This window comes from Centruroides vittatus, unplaced genomic scaffold (genome assembly GCF_030686945.1).
Source record: "Centruroides vittatus isolate TY-2023 unplaced genomic scaffold, ASM3068694v2 contig_487, whole genome shotgun sequence".
Taxonomy (NCBI): Eukaryota; Metazoa; Arthropoda; class Arachnida; order Scorpiones; family Buthidae; genus Centruroides; species Centruroides vittatus.
The window spans coordinates 730,081-751,827 of NW_027122275.1; the positions used below are offsets into that span (position 1 = coordinate 730,081).

The 21,747-nt window shown below is 28.6% G+C and overlaps 1 protein-coding gene across 1 annotated transcript in view; it reads right to left on the reverse strand.

The window, feature by feature from the left end:
- The window catches only part of LOC136978060 (serine/threonine-protein phosphatase 6 regulatory ankyrin repeat subunit B-like), a 62,703-nt gene that overhangs the window by 33,084 nt on the left and 7,872 nt on the right, over positions 1-21,747 (reverse strand). Inside the window, 18 exon segments of the mRNA XM_067273704.1 lie at positions 2,115-2,213; positions 2,332-2,436; positions 2,847-2,948; positions 3,042-3,140; positions 3,657-3,857; positions 3,924-4,022; positions 4,105-4,221; positions 6,601-6,729; positions 7,423-7,551; positions 7,626-7,727; positions 7,805-7,909; positions 7,995-8,096; positions 8,181-8,279; positions 8,353-8,451; positions 16,340-16,543; positions 16,618-16,821; positions 17,046-17,162; positions 17,237-17,335. Of these exon segments, the coding sequence (XP_067129805.1) occupies positions 2,115-2,213; positions 2,332-2,436; positions 2,847-2,948; positions 3,042-3,140; positions 3,657-3,857; positions 3,924-4,022; positions 4,105-4,221; positions 6,601-6,729; positions 7,423-7,551; positions 7,626-7,727; positions 7,805-7,909; positions 7,995-8,096; positions 8,181-8,279; positions 8,353-8,451; positions 16,340-16,543; positions 16,618-16,821; positions 17,046-17,162; positions 17,237-17,335 (2,211 nt within the window).

Here is a 21,747-nt window from a genome sequence, read left to right on the forward strand (position 1 = left end):
AATTCATGATGAATATGCAAAAATGGCCCTCTTAATGCTCGCACAGAGTTTAAGAAAATTCATCAAAGCTTCGATTTCATGATCCACTGCTACGATAAATACTCAACAATAGACTAAATATGTGCCTGTATCTGTTTCGTGTTTCAGCATTGTAACTCCTTTAGGCTTAGAAGAGGGAAAAAACATAAGAAATCTTACTTTTGACTTCATAAAAATTAAATAATTTAAAAGAAATGCTTTAATTAAATATAAGAATTTATTTTATATTCGATTATTATTGTTTTGTAATAAAATTTTATTTTTGATATTGATTTCAGTTATAAATTCCACTTATCAAAAGCTGCACTTAATCACGAAAGAAACTATTTAATGCCTCTGTTAATAAACCTATTTTTGATATAATAAGATTAAAATCACTTTGAGCAAAATATATTTACAGTAACAATAATATAGATTTGTTAACTATGTATGCCACTCGTAATTTACAACTAAACAATAGAGAAAGGCCTACTTTATATTATGTTTTATTGTATGTGATATGTTTAATAAACATTTAAACATAGATTATGTGAGCCTGGTCCTCTCTCACTACTCTATCAGAAATATGATGCCCTGCCTTTCTCCGAAAGTCATTAAAAAGTAGGAATTACAGTGAGACAAATAAAAACAAAGTTTTTACGGCTTATTAAGAGAAACGTTATTCTATATCATTTTCGTATCACGTTTTTATGTCAGAGACTAAATTTTGTGGCCCTTCTAAGTCTGGGACACGGCCACTATCTGGGCCTGATAATAGAGATATATTTACATTTTTAATGGCAGCTTGTAACAATGATTGTATAATAATAAACAGGGATTATATTTGCATAAAATATTTTCCTTAATTAATTATTCTTTCCTTATTTGCTCAACTTTAATAAAATGTCTTCTAGTTTATTTATTTTTATTACAATAAAATATATAATTAATTATTAAATATACTTAGTTAATACACTTAATTTTAAAAAAAAATCCTTATTTCTGTTATAAAGTTAAATTTAAAAATTAATATTCAAAAAATTCTAATTTATTTGGCATTATTTCTAATACTAAAACTTTCTCCCTCTAGAATTTAATATAGAAATTTCCAATGGGTTATCTTTTTAGAAGACAAAATGGAGTGCGACTTTTGGTTATAGGCTGACTTTAAATTGCAATTACTAAACTCGCACCAATAGAGTAACGATTGTTATACAAGCGCGATGTATGCGATGAGTTTATAGCAAGGTTTAATTTAATTTTCATTCTAGCAATTTTCTGCAGGTTATAAAATATGGTTTACCAATTACGTAAAATTAAGTTTAAACAAGTACTGCTCGGAGCAGTTAATTAAGGGATATGACAACATGAAATTAGAACTATAACATGATTGACAATTTTGTTTTATATAAAACTAATGTTTAGACAAATAATGATAAAGGAAAGCTTTTTATTAAACGTACTGTAAACTTTTTAACGTAAAAAATACATTCACTACATTAGGGCATTTGGTATAATTACCGAAACAATACAGGGCGATTCAAAAGTCTCCTACATAAACAAAGGGTTCACGTATCAGTCATAGAATATGACCTAAATTGGTAGCATAACTGAAAGTATGCTTTTAGGCCTAAATGCGTGTAGTTAACATGCATTTAGGCCTAACAATTCCTTACAATGCCTACTTCCGATATTATGGCGCGTACTGTACAATCAGTAGTAGCCTACATAGCTTCAGATAGTCTGTTTTGTACCGTAGTTTATCTATCAATAGCATGAAAAAAGCATTAGATTTTTTGCAGTTTAGTACTTCATGTATGTTCTAAAGTATTCAAATCATTCTCCTTAGTGTTTATATAAAGAAAGAGTGAGGGGAAAATCAAATTAATATTATCGATTTTTTTTTTATTATAAAATGGATCTGATGTTGCACTATTTCCCTGTTTTGATTAGCCTATATAAATCTTTCAACATTTCTAAATTTTATTATTATATTCCTGATTCAAAATCTTCTACTTCTCTATGATACTTTTGTTTATAAATAATCAAAATATTATCATAAATAAATAAAACATATGAAATAAGTAAAATCATACAGCATTTTCCTCCGATGCTGAAGCTCCTGCTTGTAGCAATACTAGGACAACATCACCATGACCACCTTCTGCAGCAAGATGTAAAGGAGTGCATCCACTCTGGAAAGATAATTCATAAATAAATAATAAAATAGATATATAAAGGTTTAATTCTTATTATATATAAAACATCTTCTTATTTTATATATTATGTATTAAAGAAATTGAAATATCTAACCTTGGTTTTCGCTGAAGTAATCAGAGTTTTATTAAACTTCATCAATTCTTTTATTACACCAACACTTCCTTTCATTGCAGCAATATGGGCACAATTGTAACCCTCCTAAAATATTTCAAATATAATTAAATATAAACAAATGTTTTTATTAAAAAATAAATTTATAGCACATATAATATTATGTACTTTATACCTAGAAAATGCATTAAAGATCCTTAAGAAAACATTTATTTTTCTTTGTTTATAATAATAATTATAATTATAAAGAATTTAAATATGATAAAATTACATTTTAAGAATCTTCTGAAGTTAATTTTATATTTATATAACTGAAAACTTTTAAGAAATTAATTTTTTAATATACATTAATATACTGATGTAAATCGATACGGAAAGGTAATTTATTATAATTTTTTCTGCTGCTACACGCAAATAAAAATTTTGGAAAATGCCCAAGAGTTAAATCTATAAAATATTTTATAATTTAATAAATATACATAAAAAAAAGTTTTTACCTTGTTAGCGAGTGAAACAAGTTCTGGTTTGTGCCGTAGAAAAAGTTTTACAATTTCAGAATGGTCGTTTTGTGCTGCTAGCAGTAATGGAGTTTGTCCATGCTAAAAACATATTTTTAAAAAAAAATTAATTAAAATTGAAGATTTTTATATATTAAACGTGAATTAAATTAAAAGAAAGAATGCGTTACTTACATTATCAAGAGCATTAGCATCTGATTTTAATTCTAATAAAATATTGCACACTTGTAGCTGTCCTTGTTCGGCAGCCAGGTGTAGAGGCGTTTCTTTATTCTGTTATTTCGAAATAAAACTTTTTATTATTTACTTCAATTATTATTATTTGAACTATATTCTATATTCAAATATTTTGAGTTTCTTGAAGCGAGCAATTTGTATAAAAAGAAGAAGAAGAAGAAGAAGAAAAGCGCACTTCTCCATGGAGGAAGGATTAGATGAGGAGGAAAAATTGGTGTAGATATGAATTTTCTAAGATATCAATTCAGCTCTTTCTATGAATACCTGAAACAATTTTAGTTACGAAATGTTAAGTAATCACAAAAAGAACTTTCTAACGCTATTGGACTACTTGAGATTCCCAGTCGTTTGTTTCATCAGCTTATCACATATGGGCCTTATATTTTTTATACTTATGGTACCTATAGACTGCGGCTTCATACTAATCTTTCGTGCCACTGTTTTTCATAATCTTCCTCTACGTTGTCCTAGTTCTTATTGCTAAAATTCCCACTACTTGTATCCCATTCATAAATTTAAACATTTGATTTACTAAAATATTGAGATACTTACTAAAGTCAAGGCGTCTAACATTGCTCCATGCTGAGTTACCATCTGACGAACAATATTTCCATACCCGTTCTTCGCAGCCATATGAAGAGGTGTCATTCCTTTTTTGGATCTGACATTTATAAAAGCTTTATACTTAAGTAATAATTCGATAACGTCGTTATGTCCCTTTTCGGCAGCTAAATGTAATGCAGCTTTACCATTCTATAACGTAAAAAAATTGATTTACGAATTAATTTTTAAAGAAATTTTAAAAGAAATAATGCTTGCCTCGTCAAAAACATCCACTCTTGCTCCATGCTTCAAAAGAAAGTCCACAATTGCTAAGGTACCAGCTTGGCAAGCAAATAATAATGGGGACCAACCATCCTATATAGATATAGTTAACGTATTACAGTTAATAATTTATATAAATTTATATTTTAAAAATTAGTTTATATGAGACATTTACTTTTGCTTGTTTGTTGCAAAGCGTTTGCATTTCGTTTGGACTCATTCCTGATACCAATTCTTCCATTATATTTACATTCCCTGATCGACTGCAATAATGAAGAGGCGTTTCGCTAGTCTGTAATTATATTAAAATTAATTTAAATTACGATCTAAAACTGCACTTATATTTAATTATCATTAATTTGGTTCTATTAACTATGCAATATATCTAAAATTTTATTATTTTTGTTAGAGAAATCGACTCGTGTTATTATTATTATTTTCGAAGCACGTTTCTTGTTAATTTATAAATTTATTGTTAACAATTACTGTTACTATTAGGGCCTGAGAGAGTTGAGATACCTCTACGAAAACCATAAAGATTAATGAATAAAAAATCAATAAAACAAATAAAAGTAGTGAAAAAGCTGGTTTTATGTTTTATAAATAATAATTTAAGTTTATAATATATATATATATTATATATATATATTTATTATATATATATATAATACAGAATTTTGGGGCCCCTTTGTGGCAAGGTCTAATCTAAAGGGATCTACTGGATCTAGCTCATGTTCTGCATGTTATCTTATTAATTCTGTAATTCTGTTATTTTTGAATATTTTATTACATGTGTTATTTATAATGTGTAACACACTATTTTAAATAATGTTCTACGGTATATTATATTAGCATTTTCCAACTTCTTGGTACAATGAGCCCTTAAGGAAGGAAAATATTTTTTGCTTGCTTAGGGGCACCTTTTGCATAAATTTATACAACTGACAGAGAAAGAACGAGACCACCAGATTCTAATGTTTTATTTTGTATTATTATTTTATTGAAAATTATATATATATATAATTGTTTACAACTGTTTACTAATAAATTTATAATATATAAATATTTTATTTTTATCATTGAATGAAATGTCAGTTTTACGAACGATGCGTGATAAGGTAAATGGCAACTACCGTGCTAAGGTGTATTGCCGACTCAAATAAATAACTGTTCGTTTAAACATAGTTATAAAATAAATAAATAACGCATTTGATTCGTTAACTTTTTAAAAATGGTAAACCTAATATCTTTGTTTGAATACTATTTAAAGGAAAAATTGTTACTTTACATGTTTTCAAACCGATAAAAATGCAAAGTAATAATAATAATAATAATAATAATAATCCCAGATAAAACAATTTACCACAACAGACCAGACAACACACTCATTGACAAACATAATAAAATCACATACATTATAGACATATTCATTCCAAACCCTCACAATGTACAAAACACGTGCACTGAAAAAGTCAGCAAGTACACAGAACTCGCCCAGGAAATAAGGCATCTGTGGAGGATGGATAGGGCGCTTATTGAACCTGTCGTTCTCTCCTCTACAGGTGTCATACCACGCACACTACAATTGAATAGAAACACATACATCACACTACAGAAGGCTACTATATTGAATACATGTCATATTGTGAGGAAATTCCTGAATACAGACACACACACTGGTACACTTTAATTTTTGTTTTAGTTACTATGCCTCGACTTTGGTCCGGCATAGTACACAGCCACCGGTGTTAACCGAGTATATCTCACTTAACCCAACATAATAATAATAATAATATATAAATTATAATTACATTGTTTTAATCTAATTAGTATTTATTTATTTAATATTTTCTTTATTATAATTATTATTTTATTTCATTTTCTCTGCTATTTATTGATTACATATTAATAAAAAAAAATATAATAAATTGTGGCAGATAGAAAAAATAAAATATTCATAAAATTCTCTTTGAGTGTCTAGCACCGTCTATAGAGAAGTCCACCCGGGAGGCACTCCTCCTTGACAGGTCGCTCTCGTGTTGCATTACTTTATCTCACAATAACAACAATTAGGCTACATAAAATTTCCCTTATTTAAAGAAAATATTTTGACTTTAAATCTGGGAAATTTATAAATTTCATTTTCTTCTAAATAAAAAAAATCCTTATAATAGGGAAATTTTAATTGTTAACAACAGAAATTCATAAATTTCGTTTCTGTTAGGAAAACAAAATTTATAATTACTACGTATTAAAAGTTAAAATTTCCCCTTATTAAAAAGTTTAAAATTACAAACTTTGTTTCTGTTTTAAGTGCTGTAAGTGTAAGATTAAATACATTTAAAATCGAAATAAAAATCAAATAACTCTTAGAAATCGGTCAAGAATCATTAAAATAAAAAAAGCAAATATAATTTTATTAATATATCTAATTTGCACATTTTAATAACAAGATTATAGACGTGGCAGGAAGCATTTTAGAAAGCTTTCACTCCCTTTTCATACACACAGAATTAGAACAGTTGCGTGCAGAATGCGAAAGACCTTTAATGAAAGTGTTCCAATGAAACAGTAGGAAAAAATCATATTTAGTTCTCATAAAAATTCAAACGGATAAAAGTCACGTAAACAAAATTTTATGCTACAAAAATATTTTAAAAAGTTTTCTCACATTATTAGTGACAAGTGTTACATTAGCGCCATATTCCAATAAAACTCTAGCAATATCGCGATCTTCTGATGGTGTATGATTCATTTCTTTAGTCAACGAAGCTGCATAATGAAGAGGTGTTTCTCCTGCCTTTAAATAAAATTAGAATATAAATATCGTGGTTAATTCATATGTGTATTTAAAGAGTGGCCCAAATATATCTACTAAGTTTAATTCTTTATCACAACTGAATGATGAAGTATACGAATCTTAGTTAAATCATCATTTAAAGCCCATTATAATGCGTTCAATATAACTAAAACGATCGTGGAAAGCATCATGGAAATGAATGATTAGCCTAAACAAAGGCGTACGTACGAGTAATGCCAGTGATACCATGGACTACTGACACTACTCGTGCGCACCCCTTTGGCCTGCATACTCTCCGGTTATGAATCGATGAGACTTCTTTTCATGAAGATAACTCGAGAGTAAGTGCATTAAATCAATACAATGACTTTGGAGGTACTGAATCATCTGCATATTCTCCAGAACTGTCCTCGAAGCTTCTTTTCATAAAGGGTACCGCATCCAACGCTCTGAACTCTTTATCTATTCTCGAGTGTAAATATTCTCTGTTTTGAGAAATGTTTTTAAAGTGTGACATCAAATTTTGGGAGAAGATTGGGGAAGATCGAGACTGAGGTTGAGGACAAACATATTGAACACAATACAATAAAAATGGCTCCATATGCTGATTTGAGTAAGATTTATATACCTCGTCGTTCAGTTTTAATTAAACTTGTCAGGTCACCCTGTATTTGATATTTATAGAGAATTTACCTCATTTTGTTGATTTACTAAGAGACATACTGTATCTTCGGGATTTTTCTTTTTCCAATATTCTAAAATTAATTTTACGATGCCGTAATGGCATCGACTGACAGCAATGTGTAAGGCACTTTCGCCATCCTGTAAGTTAAAAATTTATGCAAATATATATAATATTTGATATTTAAATATAATCAGCAACAAGTAACATTTACCTCAGATGTGATTCCGAGTTCGATTTCTTCTTCTTCGAGTAACAATTTTGCAGTTGGAATGAAACCGTAATGGGCAACTATGTGCAGAGGTGTCTTCAACCCCTAAAAATATCACCATATTTACTATCTTTCGAGCTTTTTTATATAATTTTAAAGTGTTTAAAAAGGATCTGTCTTACTACTTCTGTGAGAGCATTCACGTCAGATCCACATTTTATGAGTAATTCTGCACACTTCTGACCGTTTTCTGTTCTACAAGAGATATGCAATGGTGTTTCTCCATCCTACATATAAAAATTCATCAATATTTAAGTTATAAATTAACATTTTTATATTCACTAACGTTAATAAATTCGTGTGAAAACATACCTTTCCGCCCTTAAGATGCACTTGAGCACCAAAACCTAGCAGAATTTCTAACACCTCTGCCTGGTTATTCATAGCAGCTGCATGTAGAGCTGTCAAATTGTCCTTTAAAAAAAACACAAAAGTTGAATAAAATTAAGAAATATTTTTGTTTTTAAATTAAAGAAAAACATTATTAAGAATTCTCACATTTGTTTTTGAATCGACTTGCTCTCCTCTATGTATTAAATTCTTAATTACTTCTACATACCCGTGTGCTGCGGCCATATGAATGCCTTTGGCTCCAGTCTAAATTATACGAAAAATTAAATATACTTGATAGAATAATTTAAAAAATGTAGAAATCTTTTAACGTGTTTACTTTGTTTGGCATCTGTAAAGGTACTCCTTTCTTCAGGAAGACCATAGCTGTATCAGGATGCCCTGATTCTGAAGCCAGATGCATTAAAGTACTGCCATCCTATACAATTTCAAAATTATTATAATTTAAAAAAAAAAAAAAAAACATAAGATAACATTAAATTTATTAAAGATAATTACATTCTATCGCTTAATTATACTTAATTATAGCACAAACATCATATCTTACCGGCTTATCAAGCCTCAAATAATCCTTCTTTTTCATGTTTCTATCACTAAATAATGTTAAACATATAAACTTAAACACAATTAATTATACATAAATTAAATTTTATGCAAGTTATTTGAATATTAATTACATTTATGAACGTTTTTAAGGAGCGAAATTGTTCTAAACTTGAGCTTACAAGTAGAAGAACTTGAAGTTCTATGAGTGAAGAACTTGAGCAACGAGTAAAGAGTCGAGTGAATTTTAAAATACCACTAAATGGTTTATTATAATATATTCATAATGTTTTCCGGCAGGTGATAATTTTATAAATTTATAGATTTTTAACCGTTTCCTCCGGATGTTGCAGTGGTGGAGGGGGTTGGAACGTGGAATATTCATATGATATTGTTTATAGTTGTATAATGAATAAATACCGTCACGTATTTTAACGTTTTTATATCGTGACTGTAACCTAGTTAATACATTATATATATATTTAATGAAACAGGAAGAAAATATGCTTAAAATTCAAGTAATATTTATCAAAAACCACGGCTTTCATTTTATAAAAAAATAGAAAATATTTTACATGCAAATAAATAAATTATAAGTGAAAATTACACGTAAAAATTACTTTTATACTGAATAATTTATATATTTTGTGATATTTTAAAGTTATAATCTTGACGTAAAGAAGCTATAACTAAGCGCGCGTATAAAGGGTGGCCCAAAATAGTTAACCATCGTAACTACTAATTTGATGTCTTATTTTGTAGCTAAATACTGGTTCAATTGAATCTGTAATTACAACTTTATAAAGAAACGCACGGATAAATGACTTTTGTGCCACCCTGTAAGTTTAAATGAATTTGATTTGAAAATTTTATTATAAATCCTCCTTTTTATGAATTCAAATAGTTTTAGATGTAAAGATAACATTAAATTTTCTTTGTTCCTATCAAATACTACGAATGTTAAATTAAAAAGAAGGAACCGCCCTTCACTAAAATCAATTCATTGTAGGAATCCGTTTCTATGCAAAAATTTTAATATTAATCCAATTAATTTTTGTACAAATTCTTTTTTAAACTTTATTTTAAAAAATGATTTATTAAGATTTAAATTAATAGATACATTTAGATTAAAATTATGTTAAATCTTTCATTGATCTATGCAAATTTATTTCATCGAAGAATTAAGTATAAAATATTAATAAAATTCATTTTAAAACGATTATTTCAGACGTGATTTTTTTAAATTTTAAAACCGGCAATTATTTATTGTGGCATGGTCACAATGCCGGGCTGCAATTTTTAATCATATTTTCAATTAATTTCATTTAAAATATATTCTATCTACCTAAAGTTAGTAGTGTTTTGCCCCTGTACGTCATACTTTTCCTGTTAGCAACTGAGTCGTGCCGGTCATTTATTAACTGCTTTCAGGGGAAATTTTGAATTGAAATAACCCGACTTCCGGTTTATATCGGAAGTTCCTGTATAGTTAATCGGGGCTTCCTGCCCCTAATGTTTCCTTATCTGGTTTCATCTTTTATCTAACTCTGTACTTGAGATTAAGAAAAGACGGACAGACGGACGACAGTGGGATTTTACAGGTCTACAATTTTTTTCAAATTGCAGCACAATAAGAAAATTTGGTTGTTTTTACTTAATGTTAACAGATTTAAGAGGTTGATGTTTCTCTATCAGAAATAATAATTGAGCTAGGAAAATTATATTTATTCTACATTCATTCTGAGAACAAGAATGTTCTCAGAATAATGAAATATAGCGGAAATATAATAGCAATATCAATAAGAAAAACGTCTTTGACTGTAAGAGTAACAAAAATATTCTAGTCTACAACAGTAACAAAGCAATAGGAACCAAATAGAAACCTTTGAAAGTACTGTACAAATGCAACAGCATCTTTGGCAAAAACAGCGAGATTAGAGGTTGCCGTTGCTTTATTATACTATTTACTCAACTTCGAATTATCTACTAACCAATATAAAGACTGGTTAAGACTAATTATAATCTGAATTTTTAATGATATAACAAGTTTCTATAAGACTATAATTAATTAAGACAATGTAAACAAAAACTCCAGATCAAAATGTTAACGTAGAATCTACATTGTAATTGAAACTGCACGACTTTCGACTGTAGTTAAAATCTGGCTTTAATGGCTCAAAAATTTTTATTACAATTGATTTCTTTTTAGTTTACATTCCATTCGACGCGCTTGAAGAAATAAGATTTTTATGTAAAAATAATGTTAATTTATCGTTTGCTAAATATACAATATCAATATTTATTTAAATACAGAAAAAAAATTATTATTTATGTAAATCATAAAAATCAAGTTTAAATTTAAAGATTTATAACAAAAATCAAAGAATATAATGTATAAAAAAAATAAGAGCGGATTTCAATGGACTAAAATATTTATGTTCATTTTTATATTAAAAAAATGTAAAATGGAATTTAAGATAAAAAATTTATTAATATAAATATACTCTATACATTAATTCACTTCCATATGTAACTGAGAAATAATTTCTGATGCTATTAAACTGTTAACTCATCGTTATCCTCTTCAATTTATCCTTCTTATCTTTCTAAGAAAAATCTAATTCCAGAACAGAATAATTTATTTGTCTTCATTAATTGGATTGCAATTTTCTAATTGTAGACTTATAGATTCCCAGTATCGTCCGTCTGTCCGTCCGTTATTCGTCAATCTCGAGAACGGAGTTACACGGATGAAAATCGAGAACAGGAACGGAAAGTTTAGGGATCGGAGGTCTCCATTAAGTATATACGAATTTCCGGTCTAGACCGGAAAGCACGTGATTTCAATTCAAAAGTTTCACTAGAATGGACTTAGATACATAAAAATATACGCGAATAAAATCAATTTAAAAAAAATTTCATCACCTGATGAGGTTCTTATCATGCTTTTTTGACATCAAATACTAAATTTTAGTGCCTCTTTGTGTTTGGGACCCTGTCAAACGATTTCTTTGGCCTCACTTTATCTATGTCTAGTCCAGTACTTATAATTATTTTAATAAAAATATATATTTAATTTGTAAGCTAGCACAGTTTAAAATATATAAAATTAATTAATATAAATTAGATTTTATTTCGATATTAAGGCGAATATCTGATTTAATTCTTTCTTTATTAATTTTAATAATTATTTATATATTTCCCGTCTTAATAAATTAATACCTAAGTTAATATATTAATAATTAACAAGAAAATTACTGGCGAATAAAGTATTTAGAAGTATTTTCTTTGTCAAATTTTAAAGCGAAATTTCTATCGATTCGATAATTGCGTGAATGTCTGCAATTTTTGATCGATTTATATATTTATATATTAAATTTAACAACCTTTTCGCATTCATTATTTATATTAATAAAATTAATTTAATAAAGAAACTATTTATTATTATTTTTTTAATTTTATAATTATTAAATTCGTTAAAAACATGAAAAATTAGAGAAAAGTTAATGCGATTTTTAAACGAATTTAGAAAATTAATGTGTTTTTTTTTTTTAGGAAAACTTAGGGAAAGGCTATTAATTTTTAAAGAAATTTAAAGTGAAATCAATGTTATTTCTAAAAATAAATTTAGGGAAATTCAAGAAAAATCACCGTTTTATTTAATATAACATTAATTTTTCTATAATTAACATCAATTTTTTCTCAATTAAAAATTTAAAAAAATTAATTTTTCTCCTCTCAAAACTTAACGCGCATTATATACAAAAAAAAAAACGCAAATTAAACAAAAATTTTAAGTTAATATAGGAACCATATAAATAAATTATTTAAAATTGCTATATTTTTCTAAATTTATAAATAAAACTACACTAAAAACTTAATAATTTCTCTCTAAATTTGGTGCGCATTATACACGGATAACACCCAATTAAACGGATTAAATCTGAAAAACTAGTTTAAGATAGTTATTATATATATATGAATATTTTTCTAAATTTATAAGTAATTTTTCACATAAAAAAAATGTATTAAATAATCAAAATTAATTTCGAACTTACATTCGAATTTGTATTTCTCAATGGGTATCGTTGACTTGCTCTAGACAAAGGTTGAAGTTGACGAGGTTTAGGTATGTTAGACATGTTAAAAAATCACTATATATTAAATCAGTAAAGTAAAATATTGCAGTGAACATTGCAAAAATTAACGCTTATAACCAAATGTATCCATAGCATATCCTTTAGTAACTACCTAGCAATTTTATTATACAGGGGAGGAGGAGGCATTTACTTCTTTATTATTTATAATGCCCAATCGGTGTTGGGGCTTTTAGAATCGTGTTTATGTACGTGTACAACTAAAGTACTTTTCGATGTGTAGAAATTTAATGCACGCAATTTAACGAAACAATATAACTTTTTAAAAGTGTTCGTAAGAATGGGTTTATGATATTGCTCACTTAAGGAAAAAAATAATAATAAAATAAATAATTCCGTTTCTACAACACGATGAATGTTTATATTCAATTCTTTTTTTTCTTTTTATAAATTAATTTTTAAATTTATTGTAAAAATTTAAGGAAATTTTTCCGAAAGATAAAAGTAAAACTGCTTATTACGAATTTAGAAAATTGCTTTTAAAGATTTAAAATAAGGCTTTTATAAATTCATTTTGTAAGATTTTAAATGTTATATAATTGCAAAAAATACAATAAAAATTCATTTTTTCTAAGAAAAAGCTTAATTTTCTTAGATATAAATTTCAAAATTCTTTAAAATATTCACAAACAAGACTCGTAAACGTTAGCTTTTAAGGTTTATAACATCAGATAATTGCAAAAAAAAATAAAACTAAAAATAAAAATTTTACACTTAATTTTCTTAAAAGTTAAGATAAATTTGTTTATTAAATATTTAAAAAAAATGCTTTAAAAATTTAAAATAAGGCTTTCATATATTAATTTTTAATATATTTAATGTTATAGATGCGCTTTTAAACTCGGTGATGCCGGATAAACTTTCCTTTTTTACGAGAAGTATCGCCGATATAAGTCATTGTTATACATATTTATTGATAGTTTAACAGTTCTAATAATGATTGCCCAAATATTAATGATTTGTTCTGGTATAGAAACTCATTCCGGTCCATTACAAGATCATCTCAACCTGTTTAAGATAGTGTGGGATGAGAATAGAGGGACGTACAAAGTGGTAATTATACTATATTTCTTTATAATTTAATGGAATATGATTTTCAAAGGCTAAATGAGCAATTTATTTCTATTCAAACCAATATAAACGAGTTAAAAATAATAATAATTTTATTAAAGAGGAGCTTTAAAATGATTTAATAATGATTAAATTTAAGTAAGATCGCACGCAAATTTGAATTAGAGTTAATATTAACTTATATTTATTACGTAACGCAGAGAGATTCGATTTTCTGTTTGTTTATACGGATCTTTTGTCCTAGTTGAAAGCATATTTCTCTCAGGAATTAACTACAGAAGACGAGAAAATTGAAATCGTAATACAGTAGCTTCCAAGAAATGAGAAACTTTATTTGGTAAAAGAAAAAAAATGGCTAACTCTAAATATTTTCGATTAATCCTGCTGTCATAAAAATTTTTAAATTTACCATTTATTTAGTTTTTTAAATCTAAACGTAAATAGGCCCTACTACCAGTACGTTGAATACATATATTAAAGAGAGCGGTGGCTTTCTGTTATCTGTTTATTCAATAAATACATAAGGTATAAATGTGAAAAATATTAAGTCGAATAAATTCCTGACACTATTGATTATTGGTGGATAATGGAAAATAAAAAACTAGAGGCCCTAATTTTAATAAATATTAGAGCTATTCGCAGAGCGCGGAAGAAATCGAGAAATTGTTGTAGATCATCACAAGATAATAGAATAAATGCTAGGGGCAACAATTTATAATACAATGTGTAGCTGTATGCCAGATAATAAATCGGGAAGACAGTTCGATAGAAATGACTTTATTCGTCTTTATTTGGAAAATAATTATTATTTATTAAATAAACATTTTAATATAAAAGAATTAGACTTAGTATTATGTCAATTAAAACCTAAAATAGCGCCTGAAATTGATGGAATGCTTCTAGAATTTGTTAAATATTTATTCCAGAGAGCTGAGTTTATTCTGTTAGAATGGTTAAATATAGTTTTTCTGGCTTAATTTATACCCGAGTATTGGAATACAGTAATCTATAATATAATATATAAAAGTAAATAAGAAACATCCAGCTAACTATCGCACAATTAGTGAAAACGCGAAAAGTATTTTTCCTATTGCTAAAAAAAGTAGACTAAGTGGGACTTTCATTTTCCTTTAAATTAACTAACCCAAACAATTTGTTTTATGTAAAGGTAAAGACACACAACGGATGTTATTGATATTGTTTCAAGAACGGGTCGAAAAAACGCCGGGAATTTTTGAAGGTGGATCCGTCTCGAATATTTCGGACCTCGTCCCGCTCCATTGTGGGCCTGGCCAAACCCACGACGAGCCTTGAAAAATGGCCCTTTTAGTGCCCGTAGCACAGAAAGAGTAAAATATATAGGCTATAATTATATATTAATTTTTTCTAATCTTAATGTTACATTTAAATAAATAGAAATTTAATTTGAAAAAATATGAGTTCATATATTCTATATTTAATTAAATATAATAATTAATTCATTAATATTTAATTAACTATCGATTAAAGCTAAATCGTTGCATAAATATAAATACTTATTAATTTTACTCTTAATAATAGTGGTGTATCAGTGGATGAAGATCATTTGAAAAATTATTTGCAAATGGTTTAAATTTAAAACTTAAATTTTAAAAAATAAAAATACAGTTATTTTATTTTATTTTTTTAAATTTTTAATCAAAAAATCGTGCGTAAATTTAAAATGAATGTTTTTGGGTCATCTGAAATTTATGTCGCAGTAATCTCACGATTTCCTTCTTAGAATAAATATTTATATAGGCCCTATATATATTTTTAAAATTAATTTTATTAAAAAATTTTAAAAATTTCTATGTTAATAGACTTTTAAAAAATTATTGCACTTTTATAAATATTCAAATTCTTAGAAAATAATTATTACTAAATTATAGTTTTGAGATGCGATTTATTGCTGTATTGATTGATTAGTTAAGCGTGTTGGAGTTTCGGGTAGCCGATTACAATTATGCTCTGATGGTACTGACAAATTTGATGAGAGACGCCCCGACCTGTAGCCTAACCAGTAGGCTGATACCAGTATATAAATGCAATATGGATGTACTGTACAATTTCCCCATTTACCAGCGAGTTTAACTTTCAATAGAGTCGATCATCATGGACGTCGTATGGGGAACAATCGTGATATATTAAGGGGATTGAACTAGGTTCCAACCTAGTTCGTACGAACCTGCGAAGAATCCTTCACAGGTTTACATGAAGACTACACGGTCAAGCACAATTATCTGGTTAAAGGCGATAATATAGAAGAGGAGGAGAAATTACATCCCGACTTGAACTGCTCATGATAGGTTTAAGATATGGATCGAATTCAAACTTGGATCCTTCGTGGCAGTAGATTGGTGACTGTTTTGAATTTTGAATAGTAAGTGATGTACAGTACGTGTATATTTTGAATAAAAATGATGTAATAATTCCTATGTATGGTCGACATAAATTAAAATAACGTTTTAATATTAGCGATAGTAGCCTTTAAACTATATGCAAATATAGATTTACCTTCGTTCTTTGAAAAATGGAAGCTTTGAATTTATCAGTTAAAATTTCCACAAGATGGCTATGTCCTTTTTCGGCTGCGATATGTAGAGGGGTTCTTTCGTGATTGTCTATTATATCTGGTTTAGCGTTGTTGCTATGAAAAAATCTTAATAAAAGTTCATCTCCTTCGATCACTGCCAAGTGAAGAGGAGTGAGACCTTCATTCTAAAATTAATAAATAAAATTGATTTAATGTGTAATTAATAACACGATTATACTTTTTACGAATATAAATTTACATTTTGTGCATTAACATTACCACCGTGCTGCACGGCCCATTTCAAAATTTCCAAATCCTTCCTCCTTGTGGCCATGTGTATCACGGTATCACCCGTTCCGGGTCTTTTGGCAGTTACTTGTTCCTTTCCGTGAGAGACTAATAATTCTCTACAAACTCCGTGGCTTCCTGTCTCCACCGCCATAAAAAGTGGAATATTTCCATCCTAAAATTAAAAAATAAATTAATAAAATACGATTCTATTGAAATCTGGCAACAATTAATTGCCAAACTTTTTAAATTTAAATTCTTATTTTGACGTAATTCTCAAGTGAATCGTATAACCAATGAAATTATAAATCTGTATATTTCAAACCGTATTCGGATTTAATTGGTGCAATTTGAATTAAGTCGTATTATTCGTTAAAAATACTCTTTTTTAAAGCTTACCCTGTCGGTTGCTAATCGTATATCTTTATTAGTAGCCCTCAAAAGGTGATGAAGCGCTTGTGGGGCGGATCCCGTCGCTCGACTACACAAGATGTGAATTGGCAACTGACCTTTGGGCTAAAGAAAAACATTTTTTTATATTAATTATAGATTTAAAAAATCATTACTTTTGTCCTTTATAATTCTCTCACCCCTCCTGCCACAGTGGGGTCTGCCTTCTGACTCATCAGCATCTTTATCATGTCTTCTCTAGCGTGAGCCGCTGCGAGATGTAATGCTGTGATGCCGTCCTGTACAAAGTAGAATATGAAATTTTTATGAATTATCTAAACATAATTATCATTAGAGAAAAATAATATTTATAAGCTATTGAAATAAAATTTGTATAATTCAATATTGTAAAGTTATGTACAATATTTATATATAAAGAGTTAATTTTAATACGATACATAATGAGTAATGCCTATATTAATGACGTGCAGTAATAATAAAGAACGTGTGCCTTCTGTACAACATGTAATCAACTAGTCTAAGAAAATCCGCTTAATACATCCAAATGACGTAACAATACTCATATCTTCATACGATTGTATTGAAACACACTCGATACAATAATTCTAGTGTGTTGATACAATAACACAACAGTTGATATGTCAATAATATTGAATTTACGATTCAGCATTACTAGAATAAGCATAGTAATATATATATTAAAATAATTATGAATTCAAAGTACACAATTACAAATAATTTAACAATATTAAAATAGATTAAATTACTCTTTTACTTATGAATTGTTTGTTTACATACGGTAACGCGAGTCGCGGAGGGGGATGCTTCTCGAGAGGACTTTCTATGGGAAACTGGTCCCTATTTATGTGTTACAAACGTTAAGAATACCCAGAAAACTCCGCGTAACTCGAACCCACGACCAACTAGCAGTGTTCAGACACTAATAGTTGGTCGTGGGTTCGGGCCACGTGGAGTTTTATCCACTCGGCCATTCACTTATGAATAAACTCGTATTATAAGTCTAAAGGCATAAGTAGTTACCTATCACATTACAGAGCTCTGTAACTACTTAGGTTTGCATTGTACAATACATCGAACCTTCAACAACGGCCATTCTTCAGAAGTTTGATTGCATAAGGTGCATCCACATCGCATACTAATACTAGGCATATTAATCAATCTGTGTAAGATAAGTTATATAGGCTATTTTGTATATTATGTAAATCTGTATTAATAATTAAAATTTTTATGAGAAAGCAATCTCAACAGTGTTGGAAACTTTTCCGAGTTCATTGAGATTATTGCACACATTTCTAACTTCCTGTTTTGTTGATATTACTCTGTCATCTACGAGCAAGTTTTGAATTTAAAACAGCTTTATTTCTCGAATAGAAATATGAGGTTATGTAAACAATAAATCGAGTTAATTGTGGCTTGCTGTTACAGTTTTCTATTATGGTCAGTTAGGTGGGACTATATTTTTATGCAACCAGAATTTAATTTTAAATAACTGATGAAATGTGAGTAGAAACCGGTCTACTAAAAAATGTGAGGAACAAGAAAGAGCTGACCGATTAGAAAAGTCGACGCTAGTAATTTATTTGAAAATAATTTTAGTAATACTGTAATATGATAACGACAATACTAATTTTATTCCTACGGAACATGCTTCCAAAAGTAGAGTTGGAAACGATAAACGAGATATTAGAAGATATTGAGTCCGAAATTGTGACAGAAAACTAATATTTTTTGTTAAATCTAATATAATCTAATATATTTGTTGTTTAGCGTTGATGATATACTGTAGTCGATGCATGCATGGACTACAAAATTTCGTCAATGTTAAACTTGGACTAACCTAGGCTTGGATTAACATGTGCAGGTGGCTACAACAATGGAAGAATTTTTAGGAAATTAAATTATGTTAAGTGATAGACCTGCTTCATAAAACTTTTTTGCTTTTTTTTATTTTGTTAATGAATAGAGAAACTGATTTGGAAGTATTTTCCAAATTTTAATATAGGCCTAATGTGATGTCGATAGGCCTATTATGTAATATATGTGGATATTGTTAGACCAAAAATGAAAAATGGGAAGTATATTTTTGTGTGTATCCGAGGCCTTTAGAAGCTCAAGGTCCTAACTTCTCTACGCTAGCGATTCTCAACCTTCTTAGCTTCGCGACCCCCAAATAGTAAATATAAATAAAAGTAATATTTCGCGACCCCCCTCCAAAAGGAATAATGACCAATTAAGAAAACAATTTAGTTTTGCGTGTTTCTAACGTAGATCCACGTATGGAGAAAATTTTAAATGAAAAACAGATGCAACCATCACATTAATTTCTTTTCTTTGCATGTGTACTTATTGTAAGTAAAATGTTTATAAGTTTATAATAAATAATTTTTCTCATAAAATTATTTCATTATTGTTTCGCGATCCCCCTTTAATATCACCGCGACCCCCAGGTTGAGAAACGCTGGTCTACGCTTAAAACTGTCAATGGCTGGCGATGCAAAAAGGATAAAAAGTTGTCCTTTATTTTTGTCCTATTTATAAAGATTTTCCATTATTTAAAGAGTTTTATTTATTTATATAAGTTTCATTAGGCTCTTTATCAATATAAATTGAGGTTCTTCTCAATATAAATTATTTTAGGTGTGAAATCGAAAGAAGGAATTTAGAAATGTTATTTCATAAGTAAGACACATTCAAACTTCGACTTAACGTCACTAACTTATTTGTTCGCCTCTGAAACTGGCATTAGATCGAGCATGACGCTAAACTGAATTACAGTATTTCAAACAATGAATAAACCTATTGTACTGTATACAATAATTAGTAAAATCAGTAAAACAAATAAAAATAGAGTTTTCACTACTAATCCTTGTCCTTCAGGTCAAGTCAAATGACTCTATTCGCTTCCTCCTCTATCTGGCCACAGTTGCGAGCCAAGAGATAATAATATTTAGAACCATAAAAAAGAAAATTCGAGTAAATAGTTTTGATTTCTAATCCTACAGTTTGAGGTTTCTCCATATCTCAGAACCAAGTTCTGTTTACTCTTCTCTTTCTGGACTTACAAGTTATTAGGCTACAGATAGGGTCTCTCAAGAGACCCGGACCGAATGATAGGGCATAACTGTAGAAGACGAGAACTGGGAAAAATTTAAACCTTTCTCAACAAAATATATAAATCAACGTGCCTTTTGTAAATCGAATTAAAGCAGAACAGAAATTTTGTTTCTGTTTTACACTGACTCAGAATAGTGAATCTGTAGACTTAGCATTAACAGTTTGTTCGTTAAGTTATGGCAACGCAACACTTGGCGATCTGCCTAGGGAAGAACGCTTTCCGGGAGGTCTTTTTAAGGGAAACTGGTCCCTATTTAGGCGTTACAGACGTGAAGAAAATCCAGAAAACTCCACGTGGCCAACCCGTCCGAACTCCTAGTGTTTAGGGTATGAAAACCGCTCGGCCACTAATGGGCCCCTTAGCATTAACAGACACAATAAAATATCTGATTATCCCATTACAGGTTGTGCCAGCAGTGTTAAGATGAGGTAGATCGAGGAAATACAATTATCGGCATATAATGAAAATTCAAATGATTTTTAGCTAAAACTAGAGTCGGATTTAATTTGTTATGACCCTAAGCTGTAACATACAAGCCCTTCCCTTCCGCTAAATAATAAGATATTTAAAAGCACGAGGATCTAAAAAGATGTAGGCTACCTCATAATGTGAGGCTCTAAGATATAGCTTGTCAGATGATTTTATAATTAACAACTTTTAATGGTACTTAATTTCCAAAATAACTTTCTACGTCACTATTAAATAAAACATTTTTAAAAAGTGTAATTGTTTCTCGTATAGAAACATATTTTTTTATTACAACAAAAGTAGGAAATGTCGGCTGTCTGTAAATCTCTGCCTCCTGTTTAACAAAAACCTGTCAACTGTAAAAAAAACACATAAAACCCAGACACCTATAAAAACAGCATATAAAAGCGCGTAAAAACCAGACAACTATAAAGAAGACACAACAAATAAGCCCCAAAAACCAGATAATTACATTAAAAAAAAAAGACACGTAAAAAGGAAAATCATTTTGGCAGCTAAAAGTAACAATATAATAATTTGTGTAAAAGACGTTTATACGATAGTTTATATCGAGGGAATGTTACACGAAGCAGATTTTCCGCCTAGTTAATATTATTTTTCATATATACAATTTAAAAAATGCATCTATAAGATATTGATAAAGGTTAACATAAAAAATAATTTTTTTTTTAAATTCGATTAGTTCCATTTGCTGCCAAGCGGGGCAGCACGCTAGCATTTATGACGTAAACGCGAATGTGCTACCCCCGCTCGGTAGTAAATGAAATTAATCAAAAACTTTTAATATTTATTATTATTTATTATAATTACTTTTATTTAATCGAAATTAACTGGAACATATTTCACTATAAACTTTAATTTGCAAAAAATTTCAATAAATCCTGAAAACTTAAGAAGCATTTCATGATAAAAATGATTAAAGACATAGGAATTTAATTTCAGTTAAATCAACTTTTATAATCAAAAACATTTGTTAAATAAAATTAATCGTGAGTCTAACAGATTTAATCGTACAATTTGCGTGATTTTTTTCAATATTTTAATGAGTCGTGAGATATCAAAGCA